This window comes from Ailuropoda melanoleuca, chromosome 2, assembly GCF_002007445.2.
Source record: "Ailuropoda melanoleuca isolate Jingjing chromosome 2, ASM200744v2, whole genome shotgun sequence".
In the NCBI taxonomy this organism is placed as follows: domain Eukaryota; kingdom Metazoa; phylum Chordata; class Mammalia; order Carnivora; family Ursidae; genus Ailuropoda; species Ailuropoda melanoleuca.
Genome location: NC_048219.1, coordinates 10311912 through 10330587, shown reverse-complemented (window position 1 = coordinate 10330587; position 18676 = coordinate 10311912). Strand labels below are relative to the sequence as shown.

At 45.7% G+C, this 18676-nt stretch overlaps 1 protein-coding gene across 1 annotated transcript in view; it reads left to right on the top strand.

Moving 5' to 3' along the window:
• Positions 1-5651: 5651 nt before the first annotated feature.
• The window catches only part of SPOCD1 (SPOC domain containing 1), a 49814-nt gene continuing 36789 nt past the window's right edge, over positions 5652-18676 (top strand). Inside the window, exons 1-3 of the mRNA XM_034648300.1 lie at positions 5652-5875; positions 6285-6426; positions 7256-7636. Coding sequence (XP_034504191.1) covers positions 6295-6426; positions 7256-7636 — 513 coding nt within the window. The 5' untranslated portion in view covers positions 5652-5875; positions 6285-6294. The remainder of the gene's footprint in view (positions 5876-6284; positions 6427-7255; positions 7637-18676) is intronic.

Genomic DNA, 18676 nt, shown 5'->3' with positions numbered 1-18676 from the left:
GTGACCCCTACTATGTGTGGCAGGAGCTCCAGCATGGCGGCTCCATGAAGGCTTTTCATTGTCCCCCTTCTACAGACAAGGAAACAGGCTTTGTGAGGTCAAGTGACCACCCAGGGCCCCTAAGACGGGAGTCACCAGAGACCTTGGAGCCACGCTGGCCAGATAGGAGGGTGAGTAATAATAAACAGTCTCCGGACATTTATCTGAAGTCTCAGGAATGGAGACGATAAGGTAAGTTTTCAAAGATAACAGACACGAAGATTTTTTGTTTTGTTTTGTCCTTTAAATAAGTTTATTCTCACACTGAGGACAGCAGTTATGTTACTAAGGTTACACAGCACTTTGGGGGCCGGAACAGGCAGAAAGACTCAACCAGGGGAGAGGGCATTGTTTCTTCAGGGCAGCGGCTAGGGGAGGGAGGAAAGGGCAGGGTCTCGAGTTTGGTGTGTCCAGCAGCTCTGAGGTCTCCCCCGATCAGAGGTGCAGCCAGGGCTCGGGGTTTGGAGGCCCAGTAGCAAGTGGCAGGGGTGAGCGAAGGAGGGGTCCGGCTGGGTCCCAGCTGCATCTGATATCTGATATGTTTAGGGTCAAAAATCTCCAAGGAGGTAGGAAATATACCAGCCTCCCCCGCCCCCCCAAACTGGGGATATGTTAAAATGTAAAGAGACACAAGAGCCGACTAGAAGAGCTCCCAGGGGCCAAAGCTGGAATAGTTTGAGCAACAAAATAAATAAGGCAGTGTTGGGTTACAATCCAAAGTATGAAATAGATATCCATGAGTCCATACTGATATAAATAAATGATTGAATAAATGATATAAATAAATGATTGAAAAGAGACAAATCAAAAAAAAAAAAAAGAAAGAAAGAAAAGAGACAAATCTCCCATGTGGAATTCCAAATAATTTATGTAGAGGTTGTACCGTCAAAGAGATGGTGCACAGCTCCCCACTGCTTAAGTGTGGGCTGCACACAGTGACTTCCTTCCTAAGAATACAGTTGGGGGCAGAGTAACCTTTTCAGAGGAGAAACCTGGCAAACAGGACCCAGCCAGGTGATCAAGGTCAACATCAACTGTGATAAGTCCTAGCGATATGACGTGTGCCCATCAGCAGCCTTGGTCAGGGTGTCAGCAGCCTCTGGCAGTCTTGGAAAAGGTTTTCCTTTCCATGAACACGAGCATACCTACCTGCAGGAGGCACAGCTCAGGTCCATCCCTGGCTGGCTGTCCACCACCCTGCAGGATGGGGATGAGGGGCCCCGGAGGACCTGACCATTGCCTAAGCTTCTGGGAGCTCAGGGGCACGGGAAATCTAGTCACTTCAGCTGTAACCAGGACTTAGAGGGACAGCCACATCCAGGGGTGTCCTGGGAGGACTCTGACAGAGGCCTCGCGCACTTGACAGGAGGAAATTAAAGTATACCCATTATAAGTTTAAACGTAACTACTGAAGATCAGAAATAGGAAAATCTGGGGATGCCTGGGTGGCTCAGTCGGTGAAGCATCTGCCTTCGGCTCAGGTCATGATCCCAGCGTCCTGGGATCAAGTCCCGCTTTGGGCTCCTTGCTCAGCGGGGAGCCTGCTTCTCTGTCTGCCTGCTGTTCCCCCTGCTTGTGCTCTCTCTCTGACAAATAAATGAATAAAATCTTAAAAAAAAAAAAGAAATAAGAAAATCTAATTTCCAATCTTTTGAGGAAAATAAAGGGAGGGTGTGATTTGATAAATCTGGAAGAAGGCAAAAAGGAACACAAAGGAAGCAGAGAATTTGTAGCAAGAAAGCATATAGAGCAATGGTGGAAAAAAGACCGAGTATATCAGTAGTCCCAAGCATAGACTAGGTTAAACACATCGATGAAAGACAAAGATGCTCTGATCGGAATTCTAAAGTCTAACTCTATGTCGTGTACGAGAGGTGTGGTGAAAAGCAGAACTGCACATAAAGTTTGAAAATAAAAGGGTGGAAAAATTATACTAGGTCAACACTGACCACAAGCAAGCAGGGTACTAATAAATTCAAGCAAATAATAAATAAATAACTAATGACTATAATAAATAATTTATTAATAATGAATGAACTAATGAATTAAAGCAAAAGAGCATCAATAGGAAGAATATTTGGCACAGACGAAAGTTATAATCTACCAAAATGAGGTAAAAATAAATGAATTTGTATGCACTTAAAAGGTGTTTGAGGTATATAAAGTAGGAACTCAGCAAAGTAAAGGAAAAGTCGACAAGTCCACAATAATAGCGTGAGATTTAAAAACACACCTCTTGGGACACCTGGGGGGCTCAGTCAGTTAAGCATCTGCCTTCGACTCAGGTCACGATCCCAGGGTCCTGGGATCGAGCCCCACATCTGGCTCCCTGCTTAGGGGGGACTCTGCTTCTCCCTCTCCCTCTGCTGCTCCCCTTGCTTGTGCTCTCTCCCTCTCTTTCTCTCAAGTAAATAAATAAATAAAAATAAAATCTTAAAAAAAAAATACACACCTCTTAGAAATGGCTAATCAACTAGATAAAAAATAATTTAAAATATGATAGAGGATAACACAGACTGATTCACTCCACATCTGTTCCCACATGCCAGCATGCCTTCTTATCTTGCAGCGGATGGAAAGCCGGAAACGACACGGCTTGTGTTCTAAATGTGGATTCGTTTCTGGCCCTGGGTGCCACTGTGCGAGATCTGGAAGGCGGATGAGAGGTGGAGGCCACTGTCCTTTTCCTTGGGCCGTTTCTGCTTACAGACTCGGTGGGAGAGCCGCTGGGGTTCTCTGTGTCCATGTCTGGCCTCCCGTTTTGTGAATGTTGGGACACAGTGGCAGCAATGGCCCTGCTGTGTCCGGATCTTGGCTGGCTACCACCATGCTATATGTGTAGACGGCTGTAGTGGCGGTGTCCCCAAGCCCAGCCTAGAGTGCGCTCGCGTGCCCTTCCAGCGACCTGGTAAACACCCACCAACTCACTATGCTGGGGTGGTTACTGTTTTCTGCCCCGAACACTGATTTCTACAGTTTCAAGTTACTATAGATTACTGTGGGTTTGAAAAACATGATTTAAAAGCTGAGAGGCTTGGTGTAAGGATTAATATAGGTAAATTAAAATAGATAAATGCAGGTAAAACGTGTAGATTGGTCTCTGGCTCCAAGCAGCCTTACGTGTATTAGCCATCGGTGTCTTTTTAGCCTCAGTACACGTGGTGCTAATAACACAGCCACTCCCCCTTTTTTTGCCAATGGTGGGAGACTTCCGTTAGCGAAATGGACCAGAATAACAGTTCCACGGGTCTCAGGAGACCTGATCAAGTCTCTGCCATCACGACTGGAACATTCCATAGTGGGAGGTCTTTTCACTTAAAAAAAAATCATTTCTTTAGAGCGGTATTGGATGTCATTAGTGGCATCCAGTCTCAACTCCTACCTTGTTTGTGACCCTGACAGCCAGATCGAGACAGACAGCTTTTGATATGAATCACACAACACCTTTTTTTTTGTAGCAAACCTTATTTTTTAAGAGTTTTAGATTTACAGAAAAAAAAGGGAAGATTAGTACAGAGAGTTCCCATATACCTGGCACTTAGGTTCCCTTACTATTAACATTATCTTGATTTTCAAACATTTATTTATTTATTTGAGAGAGAGCGTGAGCACAGGCAAGCAGGGGGAGGGGCAAAGACAGAGGGAGGGAGAGAGAATCTCCAGCAGGCTCCGTGTTGAGCACGGAGAGGAAGGCAGGGCTGGAGGCCAGGCTTGAACTCCCCACCCTGAGATCAGGACCTGAGTGGAAAGCAAGAGTGCCACAGAAGCTTCACCGAATGCGCCACCCAGGTGCCCGGACATTATCTTAATTTTTTTTTATTTTAATGTTTTTTTATTATATTAGTCANATCCCCAGTTTCTGATGTAAAGTTCGATGATTCATTAGTTGCGTATAACACCCAGTGCACCATGCAATACGTGCCCTCCTTACTACCCATCACAAGCCTGTCCCATTCTCCCAACCCCCTCCCCTCTGAAGCCCTCAGTTTGTTTCTCAGAGTCCATAGTCTCTCATGCTTCATTCCCCCTTCTGATTACCCCCCTTTCTTTATCCCTTTCTTCCCCTACCTATCTTCCTAGTTCTTATGTTCCATAGATGAGAGAAATCATATGATAATTGTCTTTCTCTGCTTATTTCACTTAGCATTATCTCCTCCAGTGCCGTCCATGTTGCAGCAAATGTTGATAATTCNTCAACAATGTAGGAGGGATCCCCTTTCTCCACATCCTCTCCATTATCTTAATATTTAAACTCAACATAACGTTTCTGGGATGCAGCGTGTTTGGCCTGTAGATCTAGCATGTTTCGCTCTGTTGGCAGAGGACTTTCCACCAACCTGGCCATTCCCCTGCTCCTGGCCTCACACAGCGCAGGTTTACTGCCGGGGAATTCCATTTCCCTCTCGGTGATGTCTATCAGATTCCTAGTTCCGCAGTGAAAATATTTACATAGCCGTAATGTCATCAATGTCATCTGGTTTCAATGTTAAGAGTCAATCTACAGGCAAAGTATGGCAAACTGAGTTATCTTCACCGGGTAGGATGTGCGTGCCACCAACAAGCCTTGACAAAGTGGGAAGGTGAGCGGCTGGAGGAAGGGCAGCTGTGGGGAGGGGAAACGGCTCCTCTCACACAGAGAGTCAAAAGAGGCCATCTAAGGAAGAAATGGGCATTTGAAGACTATCATTCCAAGGCGTGATAGTAATCAATGGAAACGAGCAATATAAATATGAAAGAGAAAAACTGGGAAGAGAAAGGTGGACAGGTGGTTAATGCAATCACCAGAGCGGGCAGTCAAATAGAAGCTATTCCCATGAATAAGTCAAGAAATAGAGTAGGAGACTATTATTAATATTATTAATTAGTAATGGAGTATGAGATCATTTACAGTTATGAAAGCAGCGTGAGTGAAAAACGAAAACGACAATGAACACGGTGAAAGAAAGAAAGGTTGCTCCCAAGAGTCTGGAAATGAGGGGACGTTTAAGCTTTTTATTTCTAACCTTTAGTTGGGCTTGGGTATGCACTTTCCTCCATATGAATTATATTCTTATATTTGAGACAATGCATATAACAAATAATTAGGCAAAACAATGAGGCAATAATTAGGCAAAAAATTAGGCTAAAAAAATAAATAGGCAAAAAGTTCAGAGGAACCCCTGATTCCCCTCGGGGTTCAGGCACTTTCAGTGTCTCCCCATGGCCCTAGGCCCAAGTTTAAACTGTCANTTTAGGCAAAAAATTAGGCTAAAAAAATAAATAACTAGGCAAAAAGTTCAGAGGATCCCCTGATTCCCCTCGGGGTTCAGGCACTTTCAGTGTCTCCCCATGGCCCTAGGCCCAAGTTTAAACTGTCAGACAGATTCAAGACCCCTCAACGCTTCTGCGCTCTGTTTCAGGGGCCCATCTACCCCTGCCCAGAAGCCCAAGGGATTGGCACCTCCGCCAGGAAGCCCTCGGGAGGGAGAGCGCGCCCTCTGCGGGTGCCAAGACGCCAGCACACCTGGGGTGCCTTCCTCAGCGCCTCTTCTGAGGCCCCGCCCCCGTCCCTCACCCCGGGCTCTCCCACCCCTCACGTGACCCCAGGTCCCGCCCAGCTCGGGGGTGGAAGTCTGGGCGGGGGAGCCCGGGGAGCCTAGGTGAGAGCTTCTGGACGCTTGGGCCGTAGGGGACTGTCCCGGTCAGGCCTGGGAACCTGGTGGGAGTATCCGTCGGAGCGGGATCCGTGTGAGGGGAATTACCCCGCTCGCTGCCTGCTCCCCGGCCAGTGGTTAGGAGCTGGGCTTTCAGTGGGGGAGAGACTCCCCGCTCTTCATTTCCATGTGTGTGCCCTATGGTGAGTCGCTAACCGTCCCTGTATCTCCGTTTCCTCACCGGTGGCTGGCATGAAATGAAATAATGCACATAGTAGGTACTTAAGAAACGGCAACTGTTATTGTTAGGTCCCGTTTAAATAAGAGTGGGAACCCTCAGAGATGAGAAAACCTTAAGGGTGGCTCGCGGTAGCTCAACCCTGTTTGATGGCAGGCCTCCCCTGCCTTACCCGGGGCTCCAGGCCCTGCTGGGGCACTTACACGACTGGGTGCTGTCTCCCTGTGGCCTCCAGGCCTCAGGAATGCGCAGGGCCTCGGCCTGCCCCCCGGCAGGTGCCCCAGGCCTGGCGGGCTGAATGGGCTGGCAACCAGACCCTGAATGATGCCGTCCGTCTCCTCACTAGGGTTGCCTTCTGCTTTTGGCCCCTGTAGGCGGACAGACATGTCTCAGGAGGGGGCTGCAGAGGGTTCCAGCGCAGACCCTGCTCTCAGGCTCCGTGGCAGCTGTGGGCTTTTCCAGGAGGATGTGGAAGAAGGCCGCTCCACGTCTGGCTTGACACCACAGGTGCCAGGGGTGAGCTCTGGGGCCCGAGTTTGGGCTGGCAGCAGGAAGAGGGTCCTGAGGGAAGAGACCCATCGAGGTACCAGCTCCCAGGCTGGGGGTGTTTCCTGGGGCCAGCCTGGAGGCTGAGGCCCACTCGATGGCCCTGGAGCTGCAAGCCGTGGGACCAAGCCAGGATGTGGTGCCTGGCCCCCAGCTCCACTGCCAGCTGCCCATAGTGCCTGCTCAGGGGAAGGCTCGGGCCTTCAAGAGGCTCCAGGTTTCTCTGCACGACATTTTAGCTGAAAGGTGGCCCAGGAACCCTTGTAGCGTGTCTGTGGGTCTCCTAGGGAGAGCTTTGATTGACAGGGAGAGGCTGGCAGGGGTGGGGACGACAAGCTGCCCCGGGCCAGGAGAGGCCAGAGGAGGTAGGAGTGATGAAAGAGGCCCCACCCTCAGCAAAGAGGAGCCCCCCAAAAGGAGCCTACCGCCCTTACTGGGCCCAGCCCCTGTGGGGGCGAGAAAGCACAGGCAGCATGAGGCCCGCTCAGATGGTGGGGAGCGAGCAGGGGGCCTCTTGTGGTTTGGTCAGAGCCCTGGTGGGGACAACCCCCTGTGTGAGGGAGGCCCCGCACCAGGTGCTGGGACAGACCTTGGGGGTCCTCTCTCTCCCAAAGACACTGGGGCTGGGTCAGGAGAGCCAGGTGGAACCTGTGTGGGATGTGTCTCAGGGACTGAGAAGTTTGAATATTTGCCTGCCGCGGGGAACGGGACCCAGCCAGCCAGCCCCCCTGACCCTGTCGGGGTCCCACTGCTGGATGGAGGAGAGTCCCCCCAGCCAGCTGCCTGGGACCCTTCGCAGAGCTCTGCACTGTGCCTGGGAGCGTCTGGAGAGGCCCCCACAGAGCGGCAAGAAACTGAGCAGCTCCTCGGGGCTGGCAGCAGGGATGGCCTCACTCTCTCACACAGTCAGGAGGGGCTAGAGGTCAAGGCTCAGCCAGAATCCAGGGGGAGGCTGGGACAAGGACCCCTGGCTCCCACTGACAGCCCCTCCAGCTTCCCGGAGCCTGCAAGCAGCAGGGCTCGCTCAGGCCCATCCGTGGGCCAGAGAAGATCCAAGTATGCTAAGAGGTCGAGGAAAAGCCCTGTGCCCCGAGCCCAGCACCAAGGCGCAGACAGGAGTGCACACGACTCCAGCCAGGATGAGCCAGAGGAATCCCGCCCAGGAAGCTTCCCCAAATGGGTAAGTTGAGTCTGAGAAATTGAGATAGAAAGGGTTTGGCCAGTCTTAATAACACCAAGCTTGGCAGTGGAGTTTAATGGAGGTAAGCTGGAGAGGCTCTTAGTGGGCATTGTCCTTCACACCCATTTTATACGTCGGTAAACTGAGACCCATCATGTCAGGAAAGAGAAAATGAGCGTCATTTGCTGACATTTTATGAGGGTTCATTATCTTTTGGAGTTGGTGAGTCCTGGGTTCAAATCTTTCTTCTGTCCTCTTCTAGGTGAGTGACCTTGGAATATTTTTTTAAACTAAGTTCCTCACCCATAAAAAGGGGATACTAATTCCAATTTAACGGGGGTTGTTTTAGGGAGTGAGATGATGGTGTAAAATAATGTGCCTAGCACTGCATAAGGCACAAAGTAAATTACTTAATTTATGTTAAATTTGTGTTTCCTTTAGTGTTAACAATAGTCCTGTAAGATGGGTGTTAGCTCCATGTTTCCAGATGGGGAAACTGAGGCTCAGGGAAGTTAACAAACTCCTCTAAGCTCATACAGCGGGAAAGTCAATGCCCAGCCGTGTTCCCTGTATTCACTACTTCTCTCTCCATTGTTCTTTAAGTAAATTGTGATTTTATTAATAATAGTTAACAGGTTGTTTTAAAAGATCTTATTTTATGTATTTATTTTAGGGAGACAGAGAGCGTGAGCACTAGTGGGGGGGCGGGGCAGAGGGAGAGAGAGAATCCCAAGTAGCCTCCGCACTGAGCATGGAGCCTGATGCAGGGTTCAATCCCACGACCCTGAGATCAGGACCTGAGTGGGAGCCGAGTCGAATGCTTACCTGACTGTGCCACCCAGGTGCCCCACTAGTTAACCTGTTTATACATAAGGCAGAAGGTGGTGCTTTCTTACATGGTGGAATTTTTATCACATTCATCGAATATGTGTTGTGTGTGAGGCACTTCTGATTGAATCTTCACATGAAGCCCAGAGAGGTAAAGTGACTGGCCCAAGGTCATGCATCTGGTAAATGCCGGAGCCAGAGTATAAATGCTGACAGTCTGTCCTGAGAGCACCCCGCGCTGCCTGCTTGGGCCGCTTCCCTGGTGGCATCACGGTAGTGATAGGGTCTAGCCTGCTTACCATGTGCTGGGCACTGCACTGAGCACTCTATCTTCCCAACAGCCCTGTGAGGCAGAGGCTACTGATATCTACCCATTTAACTGATGTGGACACGGAGGCTCAGAGAGGTGAAATGACTAGTTCAAGGCCAAACTGCAATGTCCTAGAACGGGGATGGGAACAAATGAGCTGCTCTGTGATGTGCCACGATTTGGTATTAGAATTGCCCGAGAATGCTATTACATTGCTTTTGTAAACATCACTCAAAAACAATTTTTAATAAAAAAATTAGTGTTTATCATAGAAAATAAGAAATTAAAAAAAAACCCGAGATGCCAACCTTTTGGTATGTCCTTCCTCTCATCTCTTTCCTGTCCCTCTCGTCTCTTTTCTTCACCTAGAAATAAGACAACGTGTATCAAATGTATAACTTGACTTTTTCGGTATTTAAAAAATTTTTCACAACTGTCTGACTTGGATGGTATAGAAAGAAAGAGAGAGCATGTGAGTGTCGGGGCGAGAGGGGCAGAGGGAGGAGGAGGGAGAGAATCCTAAGCAGTCTCCATAGCTCCACACCCAGCACGGAGCCTGACATGGGTTTCGATCTCATAACCCTGAGATCATGACCTGAGCCAAAATCAAGAGACACTTAACCAACTGAGCCATCCAGGCACCCAGGGCATGTGACTCTTGCTCTCAGGGTCATGAGTTCAAGCCCCACGTTGGGCATAGAGTTTACTTAAAAAAATCTTTTTTTCACAATTAATTTGTTAGCACAGAAAGAGGAAGTCCCTCTGAATGCTTCCAGGCCCCATTGCCCTTGTCTGAAGATAATCGGTGTTCACGGTGGGAGTCCCTCCAGCCCCCTTTTCATGAACACCGACATCTCTGTATCGTCCATATATAGATAAGCTCATACTAATCTTCATTGTTCTGGGATTCGTACTTTGTTTATTTTTCACGCATTATAGTATTTGGAGATCTTTCCAAGTTGGTACAGATTGTTCAGCCGAACCTGTGCTTTTCTTGAGCCCTGCATCACAGCAGGCTGCAGACATATTTGTCACGGCCACGGGCGCTGCCAGGACCAGAGGATGGGCTGGGACTTCCTTTTCTCATTTCCGAGCGCCGTCGTGTAGTTAGGAGTACGAAGCCTGGGGGCCGACAGACCGGCATTCGGTCCCGGCTTTGCCTCTGTCTGAATGACAGAGGCAAGTGGCTTCACCTCGCCGAGCATCATTTCCTCACCTGCAAACCGAGGGCTGTGAAGAGTACTTACCTGATGGGGGGTGGTGAGGAGCAGGTGAGAGGACGCGTGTCTGGCATGTCGCACAGTGCCTCGGACAAGACAAACACTCAAAAACACTACCTGGTACCGGCGTATCCAGTTGTGTGCTGTTGTAAGTGAGGCTGGAGTTAACACGCTTGTGCATCTGGTTTCTCCCCATTTCCGATGATTTATTTGGGCCAGATGCCCAGAATTGGGATTCTGGGCCCTGCAGCGCTTTGAGGGGCTTGTTGGAGCTCGGCAGTGGCGCCAGGTGCCCACCTGCCTTGACCGAAGGAGCCCACAGCTGCTCCCTCCTCCAGGCCCCATCCTTGACTCAGCCACGTGGCTTCCCAAACACCCCGTCGCTATGGCAACTGGTGCCAAACGCAGGAGAAGAATTGAGCCGGGACTGTGACAGGGACAGACAGGTGGTCGAGGCCAGGGCAGCGGAGTGGGGCGGGGGCAAGCGTGGCCATAGTGTCCAGCTGGTCTGGGCCCCTTTCAGGGCCCTAGCACCTTCTGGAAGCAGCCTGGCTCTTGCCAGGCGCAGACAGCTGGGTTCCGGATTAGTCTGTGCTTCTTACTGCAGGCGACCCGAGATGAGAGGGGTCTCTTCTCTGAATTGTAGTTGCCTCCTCTGTGAAATGGGAATCAGGTATGAGAGGTTGGGTGTGTTGTGTTCTTCTGGTTGGAGATACAGACCTTTGGAGGACACGGCCGGGTGGTTTGAAATGTCATTTTCTTCTCTGTCCTGAGCCCTGCCGTGGCTGGAGAGGTCTGGAGCCGCCCCGCCGGTGGAACAGCAGGGGATGTGGGGAGGGCAGCTCTGCCACAGCCCCCTGCTCTGCCCATCACAACAGGGGAGGCACAGACCTCCTTGGGCCCCACCCAGGTGCCCAGGGTGCTGTCTGCAGCTGCGAAGTATCAGGAGCTATGTGAGAGAGGAGCGTATCTTTCTAGCAGGTGGGTAGCCTGCGAAGAGCTCTTTCTATTGAGGGCTTACTGTATACCGGGAGCTTCACATAATGTCATCATCTCATATTTAATCCCCACAATAGCATTAAAAGTTAGTGTTAATACTCTCAATTGGGATTCAGAGAAGTTAAGTGACTCAGTCAAGGTCACACAGCAAGTAAGTGGTGGAGCTGGTATTCTGTTGTTGTTAAAGATTTTATTTATTTATTTATTTAGAGAGTGTGAGAGTGGTGGTGGGAGGGGCAGAGGGTGAGGGAGAGAGAATTTCAAGTGAGCTCCATGCTGAGCACAGAACCTGACGTGGGACTCAGTTTCACAACCATGAGATCATGACCTGAGCTGAAATCAAGAGTTGGACACCTAACTAACTGAGCCACCCAGGCACCCCTGGAGCCAGTATATGCATCCAGGCCTGGAGGCTTCCAGAGTCTGTTGTCTGAGCCAGGCTGCCAAAGGCTGGCTAAGGAGTTTGGATTTTTATGGGACTTGATTATAATTTGTTCAGCAAGCAGGGGGCTCCTCCAGGGGACTCATGGTCCAATGGGAGGAGGTCAACAAGTAACCAGAGGTCTGGACTGAGGCCCAGCAGACCTTAGATACCCAGAGGGCAACTGAACCTATCCTGGGGAGGCGTGGGTGCGAGGGCTTAGGGTAGGGTTGGGGAGAGGAGGGGGCTGTCTGAGTTGGGTCTGGGCAAAGGAAGTAGGTGTTTGGCAGGCGGAGAAGGTAGGAAGGACATATCAGGAAGAGATCCGAGAGCATGGGCAAAGGAACAGAGACAGGAGGCAGCTTGCGGTTGTTACAGGAGTGAAGCAGTAGGTGGGATGGGGTCTGGAGGGGGAGGAGTGAGGTGGGAGAGGTCAACAAGGACAACACTGCTTGAATGCAAGTGGAGAGACTTAAGTGTGGTCAGGTATTACGAGGGGATCTCTCAGGGCACGAGCCAAGGAAGCTTAACATCAGCGTTTACAGAGAATGTGCTGGGTTCCAGGCACTGTTCTAAGAACCTTGAATAATGACGGTCCTTGCAACAACACCATGAGGTCGATACTAGTATTATCCCCATTTTACTGATGAAAAAACTAAGGCACAGAGAGATTAAGTAATTTTCCCAAGATTATACAGATCCTAAGTGTTGGCAGCAAGTGTTCCACTGCATGAATATGCCACAATTTATTTATTTATCGACTCCATATGGACATTTGGGTTGTTTGCTTCTGTTGTTTTTGCTATTACATCTGGTGCTGCTATGATGAACAGTTTCGTGTATGTTTCTGGGTACATATGAGCGAGAGTGTCTCCGTTGCTAGGTTATAGGGTATACACATCTTCAACTTTACTTAAACAATGCCAGATGTTTTTTTAATTTTAATTTTAATTTATTTTTTATTTTTTTAAAGATTTTATTTAAGTATTTGACAGAGAGAGAGAGAGACAGCCAGCGAGAGAGGGAACACAAGCAGGGGGAGAGGGAGAGGAAGAAGCAGCCTGATACAGGGCTCGATCCCAGGACCCTGGGATCACGCCCTGAGCCGAAGGCAGACGCTTAACGACTGAGCCACCCAGGTGCCCCTAATTTTTATTTTCTTTAAAGATTTTTTAAATTTATTTGAGAGGGAGAGAGAGAGTGCATGTGTTCAAAAGCAGAAGGAGGGAGAAGCAGACTCCCCACTGAGCAGTGAGCTGGATGTGGGGTTTGATCCCAGGATGCTGGGATCATGACCTGAGATGAAGGCAGCTGCTTAACTGACTGAACCACCCAGGCGCCCCACCAGATGTTTTTTTTAAAGCGGTTGAAACAGTAGATGCTCCCACCAGCAGTGTATAGATTCCAGGAGCTCTGCATCCGCCCCAACACTTGCAGCTTATGCCAAAGTGGGAATATGATATGATGTCTCAATGTTGTTTTAATTTTTCTTTTTCTTTTTTTTTTTTAAAGATCTTATTTATTTGAGAGAGAGAGAGACCACACGTGTGCGCACACACACAAGAGCTGGCAGCTGGGGTGGGGGGCAGAGGCAGAGGGAGAAGCAGGCACCCTGCCGAGCAGGGAGCCTGACATGGGGCTCAATCCCAGGACCCTGGGACTGTGACCTGAGCTGAAGGCAACGCTTAACTGACTGAGCCATCCAGGCGCCCCGTAGGAGTTCTTTATATATTTTAGATACTATTCCTTTGTCAGTTACATGTTTTGCAAATGTATTCTCCCAAAGTGTTGCTCATATTTTGCTTGCCTTATAGTGTCTGTAGATGAGGAGAAATTGTTAATTATTTTTAAAAATGTTTCATTGTAGTAAAATATACATAACATAAAATTTACCATTTCAACCTTAAGTATACAGGTCAGTGGCATTAAGTATATTCACACTGTTAAGCAGCCAACACCTCCAAACAGAATTTTTCATCTTCCCAAACTGAAATCCTGTATCCATTAAACAGTAAGTCCCTATTCCCTTCTTCCCCCAGCCCCTGATAACCACTATTCTTCTTTCTGTAGAGACAGAAATTTGACTCTTTCAAATTTGAATTTGACTATTCTTGGTACCTCATGTAACTGGAATTGTACAATATGCATCCATTTGTGACTGGCTTATTTCACTTAGCATAATGTCTTCAGGGTTCGTGTTGTAGCACGTATCAGAACTCCATTCTATTTTAACGCCAAATGTCAGTGGACATTTGAGTTGTTTCTACCTTACAGCCATTGTGAATAATGCTTCTAGGAACATTGACGTACAAATATTTGTTCAAGTCCTTGCTTTCGATTCTTTTGCGTCTACTATGCCTAGAGGTGGCAGGTGAATCAAAGTGGAATTGAAAAGAGGTAGAATTGGAGCACCTGGGTGGCTCAGTTGGTTAAGCAACTGCCTTTGGCTCCAGTCATGATCCCAGGGTCCTGGGATCGATTCCTGCATCAGGCTTCCTACTCAGTGGGGAGTCTGCTTCTCCCTCTGCCTGCTGCTCTGCCTACTTGTGCACTCTGCTCTCTCTCTCTCTGTGAAATAAATAAATAAAATCTTTTAAGAAAAAAAAGAGGTAGAATTACTAGAGAAATTCCTAATGTGTCCTAATTTATCTGTTATTTCACTTATGTTATGTATTTTTAAAAATCTTTAAGGCACGTAGCTGGCTCAGTCGGTGGAGCATGTGACTTTTGATCTCAGGGTTGTGAGTTTGAGCCTCATGTTGGGTATAGAAATGACTTAAAAATAAAATCTTTTAAAAAAATAAAAATCTTTTAAATTAATTCCTTTCCTATCTCAAGGTCATGAAGATATTCTTGTACATTGTGTTGTTTTGCCTTTCACACTAAGGTTTAGAATGTACCTAGAATTAATCTTTGTCAATGAAATGGGCTATATATTTTTTTATGGATACCCAATTGTTCCAACACCATTTACTGAAAATTCTGTCCTTCCCCACTTATATGCAGTGCCAGATCTGTCACAAATCAAGTCTCAATGTATGTGGGATTGGTTTTTGGTCTCCCTGTACTCATCTTTTTCAAAAATCTTTCTCTTTGCTAATATTAGAACAATTATAGTAGCTTGTTGTTAATAATTCTTGATGTTTGGCAAGACAAGTCTCCCATCTTTCTTGTTTTCAGGAGGCTCTTTACTCTTACATTCCTTTGCTCTTTCATATAAATATTACAATCAGCTTGTCAATTTCCACACACACAAACATGTTGGGATTTTCACTGGAAAGGTATTGAATTTATAAATCATTTTGAGGAACACTAACATCTTTACAGCATCTTTACAGTATTGTAAAGATGTGCAGTATTGTATAACATGTTCAATCCATGAACATGGTATATTCCTCCCTTTATTTTGATCATCTTTATTGTCTTTCAATGAAGTTTTATATATTTTCCATAAAAAGTCTTATATATCTTCTTCGGATTTATTCCTAAATACTGTATTTCTATATAACTTGTTACGGAAAACTTCAAATATCTGTGAAAATAGACTGAATTTTAAGAAGGGGTTGGAAAATTATGGCCCATGAGTTGGCCACCTCACCTGATTTTGTAAATAAACTGGAACACAGGCACAACTATTTGTTTACATATTATCTATGGCTAATTTCATGCCCCAAAGGCAGAGTCGAGGGGCTGCAATCGAGACCATATAACCAGCAACCCTAAAATATTTTCTCTCTAGTTCTTTACAGAAGAAAATTGCTGGCCCTTGGCATGAAATTTCTTGTACTCATCACCCAACTCTACCAACCATCTGTTATTTTGTCTGAAAGTTGACCATAGTTCCAATAATATCACCTGATATTCATTCAATATCCAAATTTCCAAATAGTCTCATAAAGATGATTATTTTTATACTTTGTCTCTTTTAAAGTCAAGATCTAAATAAAACACACACATTGCAATTGGTTAACATGTCTTTAAGTCTCTTTTAGGCTTCAGGCTCTCTCTCCCCGTATCTTGTTTTTCCTGTAATCTATTTTTAAAAAGGTTTTATTTATTTATTTACTTATTTGAGAGAGAGCATGAGTGGGGAGGGAGGGGCAGAGGGAGAGGGAAAAGCAGACTCCTCGCTGAGCAGGAAGCCTGACTGGGGCTCGATCCTAAGACCTGGAGGTCATGACCAGAGCCAAGGGCAGCTGCTTAACTGACTGAGCCACCCAGGCACCCCTCCTGCAATCTATTTTTGAAGAAACTAGGTTGTTTGTCCTGTAGCTTACTGCCTCCCTGTCATTTAGTGACACCTGTTCCTCTGTCTTCTGTATTTCCTGTGAACTGGTGGTTGAATTTGAAACTTTAAGTTTGGATTCACAGTTTTTGGCCTGTTTTATAGGTGGTGGTGTGGTCTTTCAATCCAAAACCACATCATGTCTAATTGTACTACTTTATATCTTTTGATGCTATCATAAAATGGTAACTTTTAAAAATTGCAGTTTCTAACTGTTGCTGGTGTATAAAAATGCAATTAATTTTTCAGAGATCTTGCTGGGTTTTTATTAATTCATATAATTTACCAATGAAAATTTTGTTTTTCTATGTAAACAATCTTGTCATCTGCAACTAATGACAGTTTTCTTCTTTCCTTTCCAATTTTTGCATATTCTCTGCCCTCTTTCCTTACTGTGCTAGGCAAGACCTTTAGTATAATGTCTAATAGAAGTGATGATAACGGAGAGCATGTGTTATTCTGGACTTTACAGGGAACGTGGTCATCATTTCACCAGTGTATGTGTGCTATGTTTTGTTTTAAGATTTTTATTTATTTAGGGGCGCCTGGGTGGCACAGCGGTTAAGCGTCTGCCTTCGGCTCAGGGCGTGATCCCGGCGTTATGGGATTGAGCCCCACATCAGGCTCCTCTGCTATGAGCCTGCTTCTTCCTCTCCCACTCCCTCTGCTTGTGTTCCCTCTCTCGCTGGCTGTCTCTATCTCTGTCAAATAAATAAATAAATAAAAATCTTTAAAAAAAAGATTTTTATTTATTTATTTGACAGAGAGAGAGAGAGTAGACCTGTGCATGAGTGGGGGGGAGGGGCAGAGGGAGAGGGAGAAGCAGACTCCCCACTGAATAAGAAGCCCAATGTGGGGCTTGATCCCAGGACCCCAAGATCATAACCTGAGCCGAAGTTAGACGCTTAACCCACTGAGCCACCCAGGCTCCCCTATTTGCTGTATTTTTATATACATGCCCTTTATCAAGTTAAGGAAGCTCCCTTCTATTGCTGGTTTGTGAATTATTCTGAATGGACAGTACATTTGATCAAATATGACTTCTCTGTTTTTTGAGATAATTTGATTTTTCTTCTCTAATTCACTATTGTAAGTAAATTTAATGAGTTGGGTTTTTTTCATGTTAACTCAGTCTTGCATTTCTGGAATAAACCCAACTTGATCATGTTATTTCTTTTTTATATTTTCTGAATTCATTTCCATTTGGTTTGGAATTTTTATAATCCTATTGATGACTTAATTGGCCTGAAATGATTTATTTTCCTCTGCCTTATAGATTTTGGTGTCTAGGTTTTGCCTCATAGAATGAATTGCAGAGTGTTTTCTCCTTTTCTGCTCGCTGTAAGACTTCGTATAAAATTGGAATTATTTGTTCTTTGAACATTTTGGTAGAGTCACTGGTAACGAAGAGGCTGGACTGGTGTTTTCTTTGGGGAAGATGTCCCCTTCCCTACTGATTTAATTCATTCTATAGTTATAGGTTTATTCAGTTTTTTTTTTAAAGATTTTATTTATTTATTCAACAGAGATAGAGACAGCCAGCGAGAGAGGGAACACAAGCTGGGGGAGTGAGAGAGGAAGAAGCAGGCTCATAGCAGAAGAGCCTGATGTGGGGCTCGATCCCATAACACCGGGATCACCCCTGAGCTGAAGGCAGATGCTTAACCGCTGTGCCACCCAGGCGCCCCTCAGTTTTTTTCTTTGAGTCAATTTTAGTGAGTTATATTTTTCTAGAAATGTATCCATTTAATCTGAGTTTTCAAATTTATTGGCAAGTTGGCATAAAGTATCTCATGATAGCATCTTATCTTTTTAATATTGGTGCATTCATGATTACTCATTCCAGATATGGTCTAGTTGTGTCATCCTTCTTTTCCTTAATCTTGCCGGAGAATTGTCTGTGTTTTGTGTCTGTTCAAAGAACTGTTTTTTGGTTTTGTTGATCCTTTCCATTTTATGCTTGTTTTCAGTGTCATCTTTCTTTCCATTTATTTTCTTATTTTAAAAAATCTTAAGAATTATGTTGAGCTAATTAATTTTCTGTCTTTTTTTCCCTTCTAATAAAGTCATTTGAAACTATAAAGGAACCTGTAATTATCACCTTAGCTGCATGCAGAGACTCTAACGCATAGTCTTTCTTATCATTCAATTACTAATATTTCTTAATATTTATTATAGTTTGTCTTTGATTTATGTGTTATTCAGAAGTTTTTTTTCTTAATTCCCATTCCTCTGGGCCTCTTTCTTTTTTCTCTCTTTCTGTTATTGCTTTCTAACTTAATCAGAGTGTGGTGTGAGAATGCAATTTTTATCTGAGCTATGGCAGCCACCAGTGCCTCGTATCTATTGAGCATTTGAAATTTGGCTGGTCAAAATTGAGTAAGTGGAAAGTACATATTGAATTCAAAGACTTAGTACCAAAAAATGTAAAAATCTAATAAATTTTTATTCTGATTACATATTGAAATTGTAATATTTTGCATATATTGAATTAAGTACAATATAAAATCAATGTTTTTGAGGGGGAGGGGCAGAAGAAGAGGGAGAGAGAGAATCTTAAGCAGGCTCCACACCCAGGGTGGAGCCCGACGAAGGGCTTGACCTCACGACCCTGAGATCATGACCCCAGCTGAAATCAAGAGTTGGTGTCCTTAAAATTAATTTAACCCAGGTGTCCTTAAAATTAATTTAACTTGTTTCTTTTTACTTTTTTTTCGTGTGCCTACCAGAAAACTTGAAAGTACTCACTTGGCTCATGTTTGTACTTCTAGTGGGCAGTGCTGGTGTAAAAAGTACTAATCTTTTGAAATTTGTTGAGATTTGCTTTATGGTCCAGGCTGTGCTTAATTTGTATCTGTCACATGTATTCTTAAAAAGAATATGTATTTTCTATTTGTTAGGAAAAGTGTTCTATGTATGTACACAGATGAAGTTTTTAAATTGTTTTTATCAGGGGCACCTGTGTGGCTCAGTCAGC